The sequence below is a fragment of the Cryptosporidium andersoni genome, assembly GCF_001865355.1.
Source record: "Cryptosporidium andersoni isolate 30847 chromosome Unknown contig_7, whole genome shotgun sequence".
NCBI classification, from domain to species: Eukaryota; Apicomplexa; class Conoidasida; order Eucoccidiorida; family Cryptosporidiidae; genus Cryptosporidium; species Cryptosporidium andersoni.
Window position 1 is genome coordinate 186,245 of NW_027122910.1, and position 15,860 is coordinate 202,104.

The following is a 15,860-nucleotide window of genomic DNA, read 5'->3' on the forward strand; positions in this document are numbered from 1 at the left end:
ATTTAATCTTATTTTATAATATTGATTGTATACACCAAATAAATCACGCTTAAGATTCCACTAATATTATATTTAGTTAATATACATAAATTAATCTTGAAATCAATGTAATTTCCAGTCTTAATTATTTTATTTATAGTAGTAAATTATTTAGAAAGTACTTAGCTTAATGATATCACCTAGTTTCAATTTCGGAAGTTTAACACCCTCATACAAAACTTTATCCCCCTGCATCAGCCGCCAATAAAAAACCTAAACTTATGAGATCTTACTATTATCTTATAATAAAGTTAGAATTATCTATATATATATATCTACTAAAATATGATACATCAAATTCTAAAATAATAATTATAATAAAAAATTATTTCACTATTTCCAAGTTCTATATACAATATAAATAATAAATATGGTGTCATAATATTTAGATTTAATATCTAAATAACCCCATAGTCTCTACGAGATGACCTCTTTGTTATATGGATATTGTCGATATTCTTAATCAAAATATTTTGATTACTTTTAAGACTATTTCCTGAGTTATATAGTTTATATTGACTCAAATAATTAAGTTGTTTCTTAATCTTGTCTTTGTTATTTACAAGATAATCAAATACTTCTTGTGATGATGCCCTTATATCAGGATTTGACCTTAAACACATTGTTATTAAATTATATAAAGTGTCTGGTAATGGAGGTATTTTTAATTCTTGTTCAATTTTATTAGAATGTATAATTTTATATAATGCAGAATGATGTTTACTTGTATCAAGTATATTATCTAGTATATGCTGAAGTGGAGTTCTTTTACAAAGTATTTCCAAAAATATACACCCCATACTCCATACATCAACCTTTTCATTAGCATTTGTATTAGGTCTTGCAGGATCACTACATCCAACAATTTCAGGAGGAGCATATTGCCATGTAACAGCAGTACAGCAAGTAATGGTATTATAATGTAGCTCTTCTGCATCTCCAAAGTCACATATTCTAATATTAAAATCTTCATCAACCAAAATGTTATTTGATTTCAAATCCTTGTGAACTATTTTGGGTGATAATGAATGTAAGAATCTAATTGCATCAGCCAATTGATAAATCACCTTAAATTTATATTCACTGTTTTCCATTAGTACTTTAGATCTTTGATTACTACCATGGATTAATTTAAATAGATCACCAGTTTTTACATATTCAGTCACAAGCCAAATTTCATATTCATCTAATCGAATACCACCAATTAAATTTAATATATTTGGATGACAATTACAACGATCTAATAATTTCCATTCTATATAACAACGATATCGAGACATCAAAGGATCTGCATTATGAAGTTTACGTTGTGGACATTTCACTGCCACTATCTCTTTATTATATTCAGCTTTATATACAGTACAAAAAGTACCACGATTAATATTATCCCATTCCATTCCTGGTCTTAGCTCTGACCCTTTTATTTTAGTTACATTTGTTTCATCTATAGAAGTTCTATTAATATTTTTAACATTTTGATTATTATTAGAAATTTTTGTTAAAAATCTTATATCATTTATTGACAATTCTTTTGGTAAGACCGGAAAATTTCTTGGATCTGCTAAGTATTGATGCATCCTTCTAACATAGACTTTTTGACGATTTTGATGACCCCCTGTTCCTAATTCAATATTTGTTTGATAATCTTTAGTAGACTTCTTCCCTACATTGGCTACTTTAGAATTGATGCCATTAACTACACAATTTAAATTGCGATATACAACACCTTCAGGTTTCATACATCCAACTACCTTTTGAGAAGTATTATTTGTCGTTAATATGATGGCAGGTATTTGTTGATTATTTAGTGAAGAATTAGGGACATTGTTTGAACCTGTAGAAGTACAAGTTGTAGTCTTACTATTTGATTGAGGCCCATTATTAACATTATTAGAAATTCCACAAGATACTTGATTTGTTACTTCTACTGAGCTACCTAATTTATTAATTTCACTTTGCAAATTAAGATCATCTGGTACAAATCCTATTCCAGAATTTATTAAATGATTACCAGTTAAATCGCCCATCACTTGACATGGGTTACTATTTTCACAAGAAAAAAGATTATTATTTCCAGAATGGGGTATTATCAATAAAGGAGCTACTGGAGTGTATACAACCTCGTAACATTCATTAGGATTCATAAAATAATGCTGATTAGTAATTTGATATATACTTGAATTTATATCAGAATTTAAGGTATTATAATGACTAGAATTATTAATATATTTTGTATTATTTACACTATTGCCAATCTCATCATATATATTCAAATTTACAGCTTCATTACTACGTTGTAATTGGGGGGGAATTGTATATACTTTTGAACTATTATTTATATCACGATACCTTACCATAGGAGTAACTAAATAATCTAGTGTAGACCTACAATTTATAATAGGGCTAGCTTGAGGTATAAACATATTTACTACCTTACTACCATCTTTCTTTTCCTCCGAAACATCACTTCTATATGTTAAGTCATCGATTGTAGTTTTTATGCAATTTTTATAACTAGACGAGCTCCCATTCTCTTGGGTATTTCCTGCTTTAATAGATGAGCTACTTGTTCTTACATTCTGAACATGAGTAAACTCTTCTAAAGATACAGCCTTTTTAGTATTAGAAGTAATCTTAAAATTTCCACTTCCATCAAAATGAACTATCCCCATCTCATCAGAATCATTACATGTTATCTTCCCATCTCTTATTATTTTATTATTCTTATCTATCTTTACATCCTTAATATTATTAACAGTTTTATTATTACCAGCTGTTAGTATTGTATTATTTCTTGTTTTATTTAAATTTTCATTATCAATCTTATTCTCTAATGAATTACAAACTTTATATTTTATCATCTCAGGATAATTCAAATTCTCATCAGGATTTCTGTCTGATCTTAATGTATTATTAGAACTTCCCAAAGATGATAATTCACCCTGTGTTATAGTCAAATCTCCATCAGAATTTGTTTCGATATATGGTATACTATATTCCGTCTTTGAATGATTCATCACAGGTAATACCTCCATAGAACAAAACTGTTTATCGTAATTAAACCCCCTATAAGTAACAAGAGGTGTTTGAGATTGTATATATTGACTTTGATGTATACTTGGAATGAACATATTTTTTTGAACTGGTATATTTTCATGTGAATAAATTGTTTTTTGCCTTACGTGACCTTTTTTAGAATTCGAAATTTCAGGTAAAATATGAGGAACAACTCTATGAGTTATTAATGGGGTATTATAAGCTATTGGAGTTGGGGCTATATTCCTGTATTGTAATGTTGGAGATGGAGTAAATAATGGAGCATTACTAACTCCAGCCATTGATAAATTATCTTTACTAATGATATATTTTGCATGCACTGGTTTTCCACTAATATGAGCCACTATTGGCTTATTAGATGAAACCTTTTTATAATTAACATTACTACCAGAATGTTTAATTGTCTTTAAATTTGATAATTCATCTAATCTATCATTTACAACCTCTACATGTTTATCTATATACATATAGGGATTATTGAGATTTGTTTGTGATGATATATTATCTCGTGAAGATTTACAATATAAGTTATCCTTAATCTTTCTTCTATTATTATCTCTATAATCCTTACACCCATTATCTTCCACATCTGTTGCTACCGCGACGCTTACCAAACTTCTACTAGTTAAAGTAGACTTCTTTTGTTGTTGCCTTCTAACTTGTATCTTGATATCAGATGGACTACTTTTCCCACTTTCCTGCTCAGAGCCATATCCAAAAAATGACATAAAATTATTAGCTATAGTTTTCAATGTAAATGTCCCCCCATAATCTGATTTCTGACTTTTTACCTGCATCTCTCCATTAGATTTCATATTCTCATTACAATATACAGAGCTTGTATTCTTCTTCCAAATTACTGCTTGTGTAGCCTTCTCGTTCCCTAAAACCTGAGTCAATTTCTTGATGTCTGTTCTTCTTGCAGTATAATAACCCCCTCTAGATTCACCAAGCTTAGAGGTCATATTATTACTTGTATCATTCATTAGGTATGATGTCACGAATGGTGAAAGCGTCCTAACTATTGAAAGCCCCAAAAAAAAAAAAAAACATGACAAGAAGACAGGAGACGTTGTGTGGGTTATGGCGTGATACATTATCGAGAAGTGGACAGTATCATTCACGTTTTAACAGTGAATTTACCTATAAAAAGAAGAGAGAAAAGGAAAATTAAGTCCATTTCTACTTCTTGTTATATAATATCTAAGATAGTACTCATTCTTTGTTTCCTCCCATCTAATATTCAATATTATAGATGGAATATTATTATCGACAATATAACACCACACTATTCATATCTTAATTGGCCTTTTTATTGTGACTTCTAGGATGAAACTCCTTAATAAATTACTTATACACTTATACTCCACTTTTATAAGGCCACATTTGGACTCTAGATTTCTTTTATTAGGATGGACTATAATTTGTCAAGATTGTGAGCCATTCACTGTAATATAATATGTGGTATACTTAAACCATTTATAAAATAATAATCTATACTAATAGATAATATTTCAGAAACTAACATAGCTCTAGTTTGTCAAATTTATTATAATAAAATTTTCAATAGTATATCCTAACTAGCTAATTATGATATATATCAAATATAAATATCTACTCCTCTCTTCTTGTTAATTACTAGAAAACTTCAAATATTTCTGGTTAATTTAACAGTTCATATATATATATATGTTGTTTTTAATAGTAATCTTGATCCCTATTGTTTGTATCATCCGATTCTAATATATTCCCTTAATTATCAAGAACCTAAGGTAATGAAGTTATAAGTACTAAAAACTTAACATTATATATGCATCATTTCTAGTATTAACTTCATTACCGTATTAAAACCTTGATTAATAATCTATTTTGAGAATTTCTAAATTAATTCTTTAGGTTATACCCGATTCATTAACCACCATAGCTTGTACCACTAACCCTTATAAGATTAAAGGAGACCTGATTTTAGCGGCCAAATAATACGTGGTATTACGAAGTTTACAATATAAAACTTTTCTTCTACTTTTAGACCCTACAATTGGCTGTATATCTAACATACTTGAAATATTTCTATTCTAAAATATAAAATAGATATAATTTTGTGCGTAATTTATAGCTGAAGTAGAATTTTATAAGGTGATAATAGATATTAATATTTCGTGAACTTACAATAATACTTTGAATAGTTTTAAGATAATAAAATAAGCTATTTCATAAATATAGGACTAAATTTTAAGTTTAGAATTGGAATTAGATAATGAATTATATTCTAACTGGATATATAATATATTATAGGGGGTATATTACTGCATTTTTAAGAGTACTATAATTTATCAATGATCTAACTAATTATTATATCTTCATTATACTAACCATTCTATCAATTAAGTTATTCAAATATATCTAAGTGTGATCCTTAATATAATAAAAAGGTTCATTTTCATTATTTAGAGTTAAATTATATTTAATATAAATAATTGGATCCTTGATTAATGATATTACCAACTGTTAATATAATAGACAAGACTAAATTACTTATTTAGAAACAAATTCAGATAACTAATTCATAATATTGTAGTTATTTAACTGAACACTTTTTATAATATTATTACTTAAAAAATAAGATTGTCCTATAAACTATTAAATCTTCATTGAAGTCCTAAATATATCTTGAGTATCTCTTAAAATTATTAATACTCTTAATTTTTACCTTTATATAAGTAAAATAGTAAATATTTTATATTAAACGTGTATTGAATCCACAAATTTAATAAAATAAAATAAGCCAAGATTTACGTTGAACGTATTAAAGGCGAGCGTAAATTTTCTAATTAAAATTGATAAGAAGAAAAAAAGAACAAATAAATTAAATGTATAATCAGAAGTTACTATGTAATTTTCAAAAACATTTTCTAGGGCAAATAAATAAAATTAAGAGAGTCCCTTTAAGAATTTACTCCTCATGTTACTTCTCATCATATTCGGGTTCTCAAACAAATGAAAATCCCAATGTAGACTTTGGATTTCAAAAAGTAACAGAACAGGTTAAAAGAAAACTCGTACATAATGTATTCTCATATGTCTCAGATAAATATGATCTAATGAATGATTTAATGAGTTTTGGGATTCATAGATACTGGAAGGATATTTTCGTTAATACCATATTAGAACCGGAGTCATTTTCCAGGCTCCAAACAGAAAATGTAATACCTTATTATCTTGAAAATGAAAAGTTAGAATCAAATGATAATTCTTGTAAATCTCAATGTTACTCTATATTAGATGTAGCAGGTGGTACTGGAGATATTGCCTTCAAAATTACAGATGTACTTAGAAAAACTCGACATTTTCAAATAAATGAGTTACCAATACTAACAGTACTTGATTCAAATGATAACATGATTAAAAAAGGTCAAGAGAGAGCTTTAAAAGAAGGTTATAGTAATGTAATGTGGTTATGCGATGATGGTGAAACACTAAGTAAAATCCCAGATAATTCCATTGATATTTTAATTATTTCCTTTGGAATAAGAAATTTTACGAATATTTCTAAAGCTCTTAAATCATTTAATAGAGTATTAAAACCTGGAGGGAGATTTCTTTGTCTTGAGTTTAGTAATGTCAATAATCCCATCTTATCTTATTTTTATAAATTATATTCATTTAACATTATACCATGTCTTGGTAAAATAGTTGTTGGTGATCATCAACCATATCAATATTTAGTAAGTTGTATATAATGTAGTGAAGTCTACAAAATGACTCATATTCAATGCTTTATCTGTAGGTTGAAAGTATTCAAAAGTTTCCTAGTAGATATATTTTTGGAGATATGATATCTAATGCTGATTTCGAGAGTGTAACTTTTGCTGATATGACATTCGGTGTTGTCACTATCTATAGTGCATTTAAGAAAAGAGATCATATATAAGATATTAGGATAATTAGAATAGGGATTAAGACAAATCATATCAGAATTGCAATATATTATTTGGGAAATAATAAGATAATAACTCTTTGAAAGAGTTATGACAAATTTAATATTTAAAATTTAACTAATTCATATCTTTAATAAATTTGTTTCAGTTATCTTAGGAACAAAATAAGTAAAATACAGAAAAAAAAGAAAAGAACGTTTTTGGCGCCTGAAGGATATTACATTACAAATGAGCGGGTATAATTATTAGTATTTACTTTGTCCTTTAATGCGAATTATATGTTTTTTGCTTTTGCTTGTATTTCTAATATACTATACATATATAGAATGTAGTGCGAAATATAAAACAAACCTTCATCAATACACTACCTTATTAAAACAAAATGAAAATGTAATAAAATTGGATTTTTCACAATCAGCAGAATATGTATATAATACAATAATAAGAAATCGAACTATAAATGAAGAGGATGTCACAAGATTTATGTACATAACAATTAGTAATCTTGGATTTTTGTGTATATTACCGGAGAATAATTCTATAGAAGTATCTAAGACTGAATTAAATGATGTGAAAGATCCTATAGATAATTCCATGTATATACCTTTAGAGAACTGGAAGAAAATATCATATAGTGAAGATTGGGAAAATTTAGATGAAAATACAAAATATTACATTAAAATGGCTAAGGTTAAATGGTTGATGAATAGATGTTATAGCTTTACTGATAAAGTACATAATGATAAAAATATGACACAGACAGATATATATGAGATATGCATAGGACAAAATATACAATTAAAGAGAATAAATAGTAGCAAAGTTAATAATGTGAACTTTATTGATACGAAAATTCATTTGATTGGTGATTATGTACCTAATTATGATATATTAGGAGTTAATGGAACTCTAATCCAATTTTACTATCCAAAGAACATACCGTCTTCTTTAAATATAATTCGTAAAGGACGAATTCAGTTTGTATGTTCAGAATTTAGTCCTGGAATTTTGTCAGTATATGAAGATAATATACCAATCCATAAATATGGCAAGGCTAATTCACTTTTAATAGAAACTACAGTAGTATTTGGGGCACCATCTTTTTGTGATTGGAGATTACATGCAGATATATATAGGAAAAATAACACTTTATTTGACTATTCAATTGAAGATAGCAATATACCCAAACTTTCGAACTTACTACTGCCTTTACAAGGTCATTGTCAAAACTTTACAGATTCTAACCTATTAAGTTATGAAGTATGCAATTTTGAAAGTGTAATTCAATATAAAAAGAATGGAAGTGATATTATACATCCAATGTATTTTACAGGAACAAATGATATAGAAATATCAGTAGATTTTCCTAAAGAATTAAGATATGGAAAGATAAAAACTCTAAGTCCAAATTCACCATCAATTTATCCAAATATGACCGTAAAATTGGAACCTTATAATATCCATGATTACTCTAATAAAGAAGACATCCCATCAAAGTATGTATTAGTTGTAGAATTAAAAAATGGAAGTCCTTGTTTTAAAACCAATTATCAAAGGTATACTCGTTTGATATATGAATGTCCTGATGAATTTCATCAGTACACAGCTGGTTACTTTCGAATTGTAAACATTATTGAGAACCCAACTTGTGTATACGAAATTCTAATTCAAACCCCTGTAATATGTTCCCATCCTTTACTTACACCTGTACCAATTATGAATTCGAGTAGAATTACCTATTGTTATCCCCAGAAGAAGAATAAAGGTAATTTAAAATTTAATGGACAAGATACACTATTTACATCCAATAATAGTCAAAATATATCTATGCCTAGATATGATGATAAAAGATCTCAAATATATAATAAAAAGAATTGTTCGGATGAAGATGGAATGCCTATTATTAATAATAATACCCACATTGAGGATTTTAAAGGTATTATACCAACTAATCAATCCAACAATCTAGAAGCTGTCCCTAGTATATATATTACTTCATTTTTAAATCAACAAGATACAACTCAATCTTACTTTTCTACTAGTCTAAAGTCAAGAATTAGAAAAGACAATAATTATAAAGACAAACCTTTATACTATATTGGCCAATTAGTTAAGCATCGTTGGTGGAATTATCATGGTGTAATCATTGGATGGGATTGGAATGTCCAGGCACCTACACACTGGATTAATAAAGTATATCAGAAGTATTCAGCTAATGATAAGCTAACACCACACTACTTAATGCTAGTTCATCAAGATCATTCAATATCATCTAAAGACTTTGTATCAATCCCGAATAATACACCAAGATTCTTATTTGCATATATCCCTCAAATAGGCTTAGATCTTCTTGAAATAAAAGAAGATCTTATTAAGAATACAAGTGAGATTATTAATAATCCTTACTTTTCATTTTTCTTCTCAAAGTGGGATATTAATCAAAGTCGTTTTTTACCGAATCAGGGTAGTATCTTATGGTCACAGTATCCTGATGACTTAGAGTTGTCACCTAAAGATGAGTTGTAAGATTTCCATTGAAACTTTATAAATAGTAATTTGCTTTATTTTCATCTTAATTATTTCAACTACTTTTGTTTACCCCCCCCCTTTATTCCCTTTAGTATTGATTTTTTCACACGTAATATACACATGTCCCCCCCGCGTACTTACACCCACGTCTTGTCTACATTTTACTTCAGGATATTTATATCCAGTACATTAGTTTAGTTTTGTATATTTTGTGAAAATGAATTGATAATTTGCACTGAAGATTTATTGAACATAATTGCTTGATAATATTATTTTATTGGGAATAATTGCACTGGTCATTCTCTCTGGCTATTCTCTTAAAGATTTGAAACTTAGAAGTTATGTGTTTTCATTTTGTTGGTCATGTTTGATTTTGTATTTAAGAAGTTGGAACTATGTTTGTCTTATCCAGATGATATGTATGTGTTTTACTATGATATAGAAATTTGATAATTCACTGGTATAGGGACCTACACTGATAACTTGGTATTGTATAGGTAATATATACATGGATTATTATTACTATTACCAAGATCTTCCTTAATGAACACAGGATAGGAGATCATCACATCAGTTTATTTTAGGAGGTTCCACAGATCCCTGTTAACATTTATTGAGTCACTGCAAATTCCTGAACTCCCAAATAATGGTGAATATGATTATGAGTTTCATATTGTCTGAATGTAGGATGTGTAAATTGTAGAGATGATGGTTTTCCATGGAACTTCACATATATTCACTATTATAAATTCCTGAAGTAGTGAAATTGAATTGTTATAGTAATTTCTCTTGTTTCTTTGCTTTTGGACTGATGATTATCAGATTTATATTTAGTGTAGAAGTATTGTATTTGGGATTCCATTTTTATCTCAGCAGAGTATTATGTAATTTATTAAAGTGGAATTTGAAATGTTGAAGTTATTATCTTCAAATTTATATATTATTTGAATATGACTTTATATAACAGGTGATGTTGAAAGTTTTCATGACTTGATATCCTTATTTTCAGAGATGATCCTTCTACCAATATATATTGGGTTATTCTTTAAATGTTAATAAGAGACTTAGTATTGCTTCATAGTCCATATTTAGGTATATTGAGGACAATTAGCATATAGCTTACAATTCAATACAGTTTTAGATTTACTCTAGGTCTTAACTCTTTGTAATTTATAGATTATGTCTCTCTGGAAACATGATATCCCCGCTTGAGTACTGGACTGTTATATTGGTGGTTATTGTTAGGATCTGACATTTTAATTAAATTAGAACTCTCCACTAGATTCTACAGGAAATTGAAGAAGGTTAGGAAAGTAATGGAGAATAATACTTCAAGTAATATATTATCTCCAGTACATAGCATTGGTTATGTTATAGATAAGGTACCATTTATAATAGAGAAGTTAGGTACCGAATACTTTGTTATAGTTTCTATAGGCTATTACTATCAAGTATATGATCTTGACCATCTCAGAATTAAGTATATATCTGTAAGAATGCCAGAGCCTATTGAAAATATGACAGTCCATTATGAAGTTGTGTATATTTCAATGGGAAGAAGTATCCAGGGCTACCATAGATTTCAAAAGGTTATTGATTTACCTAATTTACATAAGATAAATATAGTTGGAATGTTTATATTGGGAGATTATCTTATATCTTGGGATAAATCTATTGTGATAGTAACTGATATAAAGAATAAATGCACAATCACTGAAATACAGATAGATATTGATATATCTTCTAATATAGTTACAGTACTACACCCAATTTCTTATCTTAACAAAATTTTGATCGTACATTCTAAAGGTTGTGAATTATGGAATATCCGTACTAACAAAAGAATTCATATTTTTGCTTCATTAGACTCAGCAATACTTAATTCTATCTCTAGTGTACTACGAAACTCTACTATTCACAATCTCTCAATTAACTTTTCAACTGCAATATGTAGCAATCATCCAGATATTATAGGAATAGGAACTAAATGTGGCAGAATATTGATTTTAGATCTTGTAAATGACATTATACTATCTCAATTTCAGCATAGTCCAGAACAGGGAGGCGTGACAACTCTCAGTTTTCAGACTGATAAACCATATCTTGTTTCAGGTTGTGAGAATGGAGATGTTGTTTTATGGGATTTAGAGAAAACAAAGGTAGTACATATAATAGAGTCAGTACATGAATCTCAAGTTACACATGTATCTTTTGTTCCAGGCATACCAATATTTATAACATCTGGTCATGACAATTCACTAGTGCAATATATATTAGATGGTGTAAATTTAACTCCGAGGGAGCTTCGATCTAGAAGAGGTCATTCTAATCCTATAATTTGGATGTCTTTTTATAATGCCTTACCAGAGAAGGGAAGAGATATTCTTTGTGCTAGCAACTCACCTACATATGGGTACCTAGGCAAGATTTCAAGAATTCAACAACATCAAAATAGAATATTTTCACAAAATACTCTTAAGAAGAAATTTAATGAATCATGTTTCCTACCCTTTAAACGTCTTCCACCTATTGTTGATGTTGCATCTGCAGCTTCTAGACACTATGATTGGGCTAACATCGTCTCCGTACATGAAAAGATGCATCAAGTATTTGTGTGGAGTGGACATAGTTCAGTCTTAATTCCAAGATATCTTACTTTAGAGAAATATCTGAAAAGTAGAAATAAGAATGAGAAAAGTCATTTACTAAACTCTTCTATAACGTCCCATGCAGTTACAACTTCTAAACGCCTCCTACCAATAGCTAAGGCTGTAGGAGTAACTGAATGTGGTAATTATGCAGTTGTTGGATATTCTGATGGAACAATTCATAGATTTAATCTACAATCTGGACTACATTCCGGAGAATTTGTTAATAAAAATGAAACACCTAGATCAATTTTAGCAATTCATATATCTAAATCTACACTTGTATTAAGTGTAGAACACGATGAATTTAATTATTATCTCTCAATTTGGTCTATAAAACCAATCAAGCACCTAAATACATCTACTATTGGGAAATTCAAGAATAATAGTAATAGCGAACCTTTTGTATCTCGTCTATGGGGAGTTTTCATAGGATTTGGTTTTAGTGATGGTAGAGTTATACTTTATGATTACCAGTCACAAATTATATCACGTGAATTTAAATGTACTGAAAGTAGTATTACTGACTTGACGATGTCAACAGATGGCCGTTGGCTTGTGATTTCATCTACAAACAGTGAAATGTTTATTTTTGATATAATTTCATCATCTTTACTAGATTGGATTAAATTTAAATCACCTGTAATTCGTTGCATATTTGATGATTCAAATACATTTCTAGTTACATCCCACTCTCATTCTAATGGATCATTATCTATTTGGGCTAACAAGCTTGCTTTGACTCTTAATACTTCATCAGATGGGCTACCCAAGCAACCCACTAAACCAATACTTATTGAGGATCCACCTAGTAACTTTATTTCCGATATAAAAGCTAATGAAAAACTTTCACAAGATAATGAGAGTGGTATCCCAGATTGCATGCAGACAGATCCTACTACGTCTCTAATTCATAATACAGGTAACAAAAAAGTAGATATAGCAGAAAAAAAGTTAAAATCAGAGTTAATTGAATTATCAGGGCTTCCAATTGCAACAATACAAAACCTTTTATATTTAGATGTTATAAATGAGAGAAATAAACCTGTAGAACCTCCCAAAAAACCCGAAGATGTTCCTTTCTTTTTGCCTAGTATAACAGATTCGAAATTTGATGATTATGGTAAGGTAGATGAAATAGAACATAAAAAATCTCAAAGTAAAATTAATTATAGTAAGGAGACAAATAATAATAAGTCAGTTTTAGAATCAGGATTTAAATCTGAGCTGCAGATTTTGTTATCTAGTATTGCATACATTGAATCAAATAAAGCTGAAAGTGAAGACATTATTAGTAGGATCACAAAGCTTCTGAAATCCAAATCTCCTTCAGGTGTTCATCTCTTAATAAAGCAACTAGGACCTCTTAGTGGAGGAGATATTGAGGAAATTGTGAATATGGCTTGTTATTTTGAATATGCCATTTCACTTAAAACAGATGCTGATTTATTACAAGCATATCTACACATATTCCTAGAAAATCATTCAGATGTTATACTTGAGAATATCGAACACCATGATAGACTTGGAAGAGTCATTGAAAGCTTGAATAAGTCAACTTCTGCAGATTGGGCGAAACTACAAAACTACTTGCAAGATATATCTTGCTTTCTGAAATTTGCAACTAATATACAGATGGACTAGTCTTAAATATCGAAATTTTAGCTCTTTAGACTATTGTATAAATCTATTTTTTTTATAGTAAGGATGTCTATAAACCCTAATACTAAAGTGCAGTATTTGTTTGTTAACACGGGCTAATTATATCCCGCTCAAAGACTTCTTAGACCCTTGCCAAATAAAGTTACTATTGGGACATTTCAGATATATTCGAATTTATGAATAGTTATTAGATGGCTAGAGATGAATTTAACTCGACATTGAGTATGGCTAAAGATGCTGGTTTTAAAGGTAATCTTGAAGAGTATGTGAATTTGATTGTGGAGAAGATTGAACTTAACAATATTGAACCATCCCAAGTAGAACTTGAGAAACTTTTGAACCTATGTTGTATGCTTTTAGAACTTTCTAATGTATCTTCTATGCTTAGTCATAACCGTCTAAAGCTTTTTTGTTTTTTGATAGAACGAGTCAGTATTAAAAAGTGGTATAGAGTAGGTCTAACAATTACAAATAAGCGTGGTGCAATTTCTCATTATATCCATGGCCTTGAACTAGCAGCTTTAGAACTCAAATTAAGCTTAGATTCCCAGGTAATGAATATAGATGGTACTCAGTTTTCTATATTAACCGTATGCTGTCATATCTTTGAAGCTTTTATCAAGGACTTTAGTAGTGAAGAAAATATCACTTGTTTGGAATATGACAATATTTCTGGAATAGAAATAAACAAGTTATTTGATATTATGCGTAGCTTAAACTCATTTTGTATTGAGTTCATAGAAAATATTGAGAAAATGGACAAATTAACCAACAATAATGAAGATAGAATAAACTTAACTATACTGCCAGACTCAAATTACACCTTAGATAATAACGAACTTCCACCTATATATTGGTGTGTTCAGTTATGCTCTTCTATCTTATCTAAATGGTTTGTTTTAGAGCCAGATGTAGATAAATATCAAATTCTTAAGATTTTACCATTTATTTCAAGGTATTTAAATTCAATGCATTTTGCAGTAATGCTACCTACTTTGGAGTATATACCAATAACTGATTGGGGTTGTGTTCCTCATACTTTAGAAGCTCTCACTCACTTAATATTATCATTTATATCTCTAATTAGTACAACAAATAATGATGAGACTCTTACTGGCTTATTTAGTGGTCTTTACCAAGCATCTATTTTAACTGCAAGTGCATGGTGGTCTCCTAGTATTGATGTCTATACAACTTTAGAAATTGACAGGAATAAATCAATAATACGCGAGTTACCAAGGTTATACATCAAGTTACAAGATAATGACACTAACTATGTTAGAAATTCTAAATCTGACAAGATTATAAAACTTGAAGTAAAACAATGTAGGGATATTATACCATTACCCAGAAATTCTATACCAGCACAAATTTTATCTAATGTACCTGGTATCAGTGAAACTCATTCAATAGCTTACAAAATATTTGATGAATTATTAAAATTAGAATTTATTGATATTCTTCTCAGAGAGCTTGCTAAATATGAGGGTTGTAATAGAATTATATCTTCGTGGTTTTCATATCCTGGTACATTAAAGTGTGAGAAATATTCGGCTATAATTGAAGCTTTAGTTTGTGTTGTGTTAATTTTAACTTGCCGAAATTTAGACACATTTGTTCCAGAGAAATTATGGATATTTTTATATGAAATTCTATTAAAAATAGCTCCTACAACTAGTAAAGGATTTTTAGAAGATCCTCCTAGACAAATTTCATTATTTATAAGCTGCTCTAGAGCTTTAGCTATTGCAATATCCAACAAATATCAAGAACCTCTTAAGATCATTCAAGTTTCTAATTATAAAGTCCCCACTATATTTACTGATAAAATACCACAATTATCAGAACTAAGTACAGATGACTTTTCTCTAGAGGATGATCAAGTTATTAGTTTCTTTCGTGTATTATTCACAGATTTAAATATAAATTAATATATATCAATTTAGTTGGACAGGTAATCAATTCAGATTGTATCTATTATAAACTA

General features: G+C 28.8%; 5 protein-coding genes across 5 annotated transcripts; 4 read left to right on the forward strand and 1 right to left on the reverse strand.

Moving 5' to 3' along the window:
• Positions 1 to 437: 437 nt before the first annotated feature.
• cand_026210 (protein kinase domain-containing protein) lies at positions 438 to 4,082 on the reverse strand (the record flags this gene model as incomplete). The annotated part of the gene is made up of 1 exon (XM_067212850.1): positions 438 to 4,082. One exon carries the CDS (start codon positions 4,080 to 4,082, stop codon positions 438 to 440), a length of 3,645 nt encoding a protein of 1,214 aa, XP_067066573.1.
• A 1,884-nt stretch (positions 4,083 to 5,966) lies between these two features.
• On the forward strand, positions 5,967 to 7,027 carry cand_026220 (ubiquinone menaquinone biosynthesis methyltransferases family protein; the record flags this gene model as incomplete). Its single annotated transcript, XM_067212851.1, has 2 exons — positions 5,967 to 6,821; positions 6,884 to 7,027. 2 exons carry the CDS (start codon positions 5,967 to 5,969, stop codon positions 7,025 to 7,027), a joined length of 999 nt encoding a protein of 332 aa, XP_067066574.1.
• Positions 7,028 to 7,301: 274 nt separating this feature from the next.
• cand_026230 (hemimethylated DNA binding domain-containing protein) lies at positions 7,302 to 9,560 on the forward strand (the record flags this gene model as incomplete). The annotated part of the gene is made up of 1 exon (XM_067212852.1): positions 7,302 to 9,560. One exon carries the CDS (start codon positions 7,302 to 7,304, stop codon positions 9,558 to 9,560), a length of 2,259 nt encoding a protein of 752 aa, XP_067066575.1.
• A 1,319-nt stretch (positions 9,561 to 10,879) lies between these two features.
• On the forward strand, positions 10,880 to 13,855 carry cand_026240 (UTP21 specific WD40 associated domain-containing protein; the record flags this gene model as incomplete). The annotated part of the gene is made up of 1 exon (XM_067212853.1): positions 10,880 to 13,855. One exon carries the CDS (start codon positions 10,880 to 10,882, stop codon positions 13,853 to 13,855), a length of 2,976 nt encoding a protein of 991 aa, XP_067066576.1.
• A 209-nt stretch (positions 13,856 to 14,064) lies between these two features.
• On the forward strand, positions 14,065 to 15,804 carry cand_026250 (uncharacterized protein; the record flags this gene model as incomplete). Its single annotated transcript, XM_067212854.1, has 1 exon — positions 14,065 to 15,804. The coding sequence occupies one exon, from the start codon at positions 14,065 to 14,067 to the stop codon at positions 15,802 to 15,804; it is 1,740 nt and encodes a 579-aa protein (XP_067066577.1).
• Positions 15,805 to 15,860: the final 56 nt, after the last annotated feature.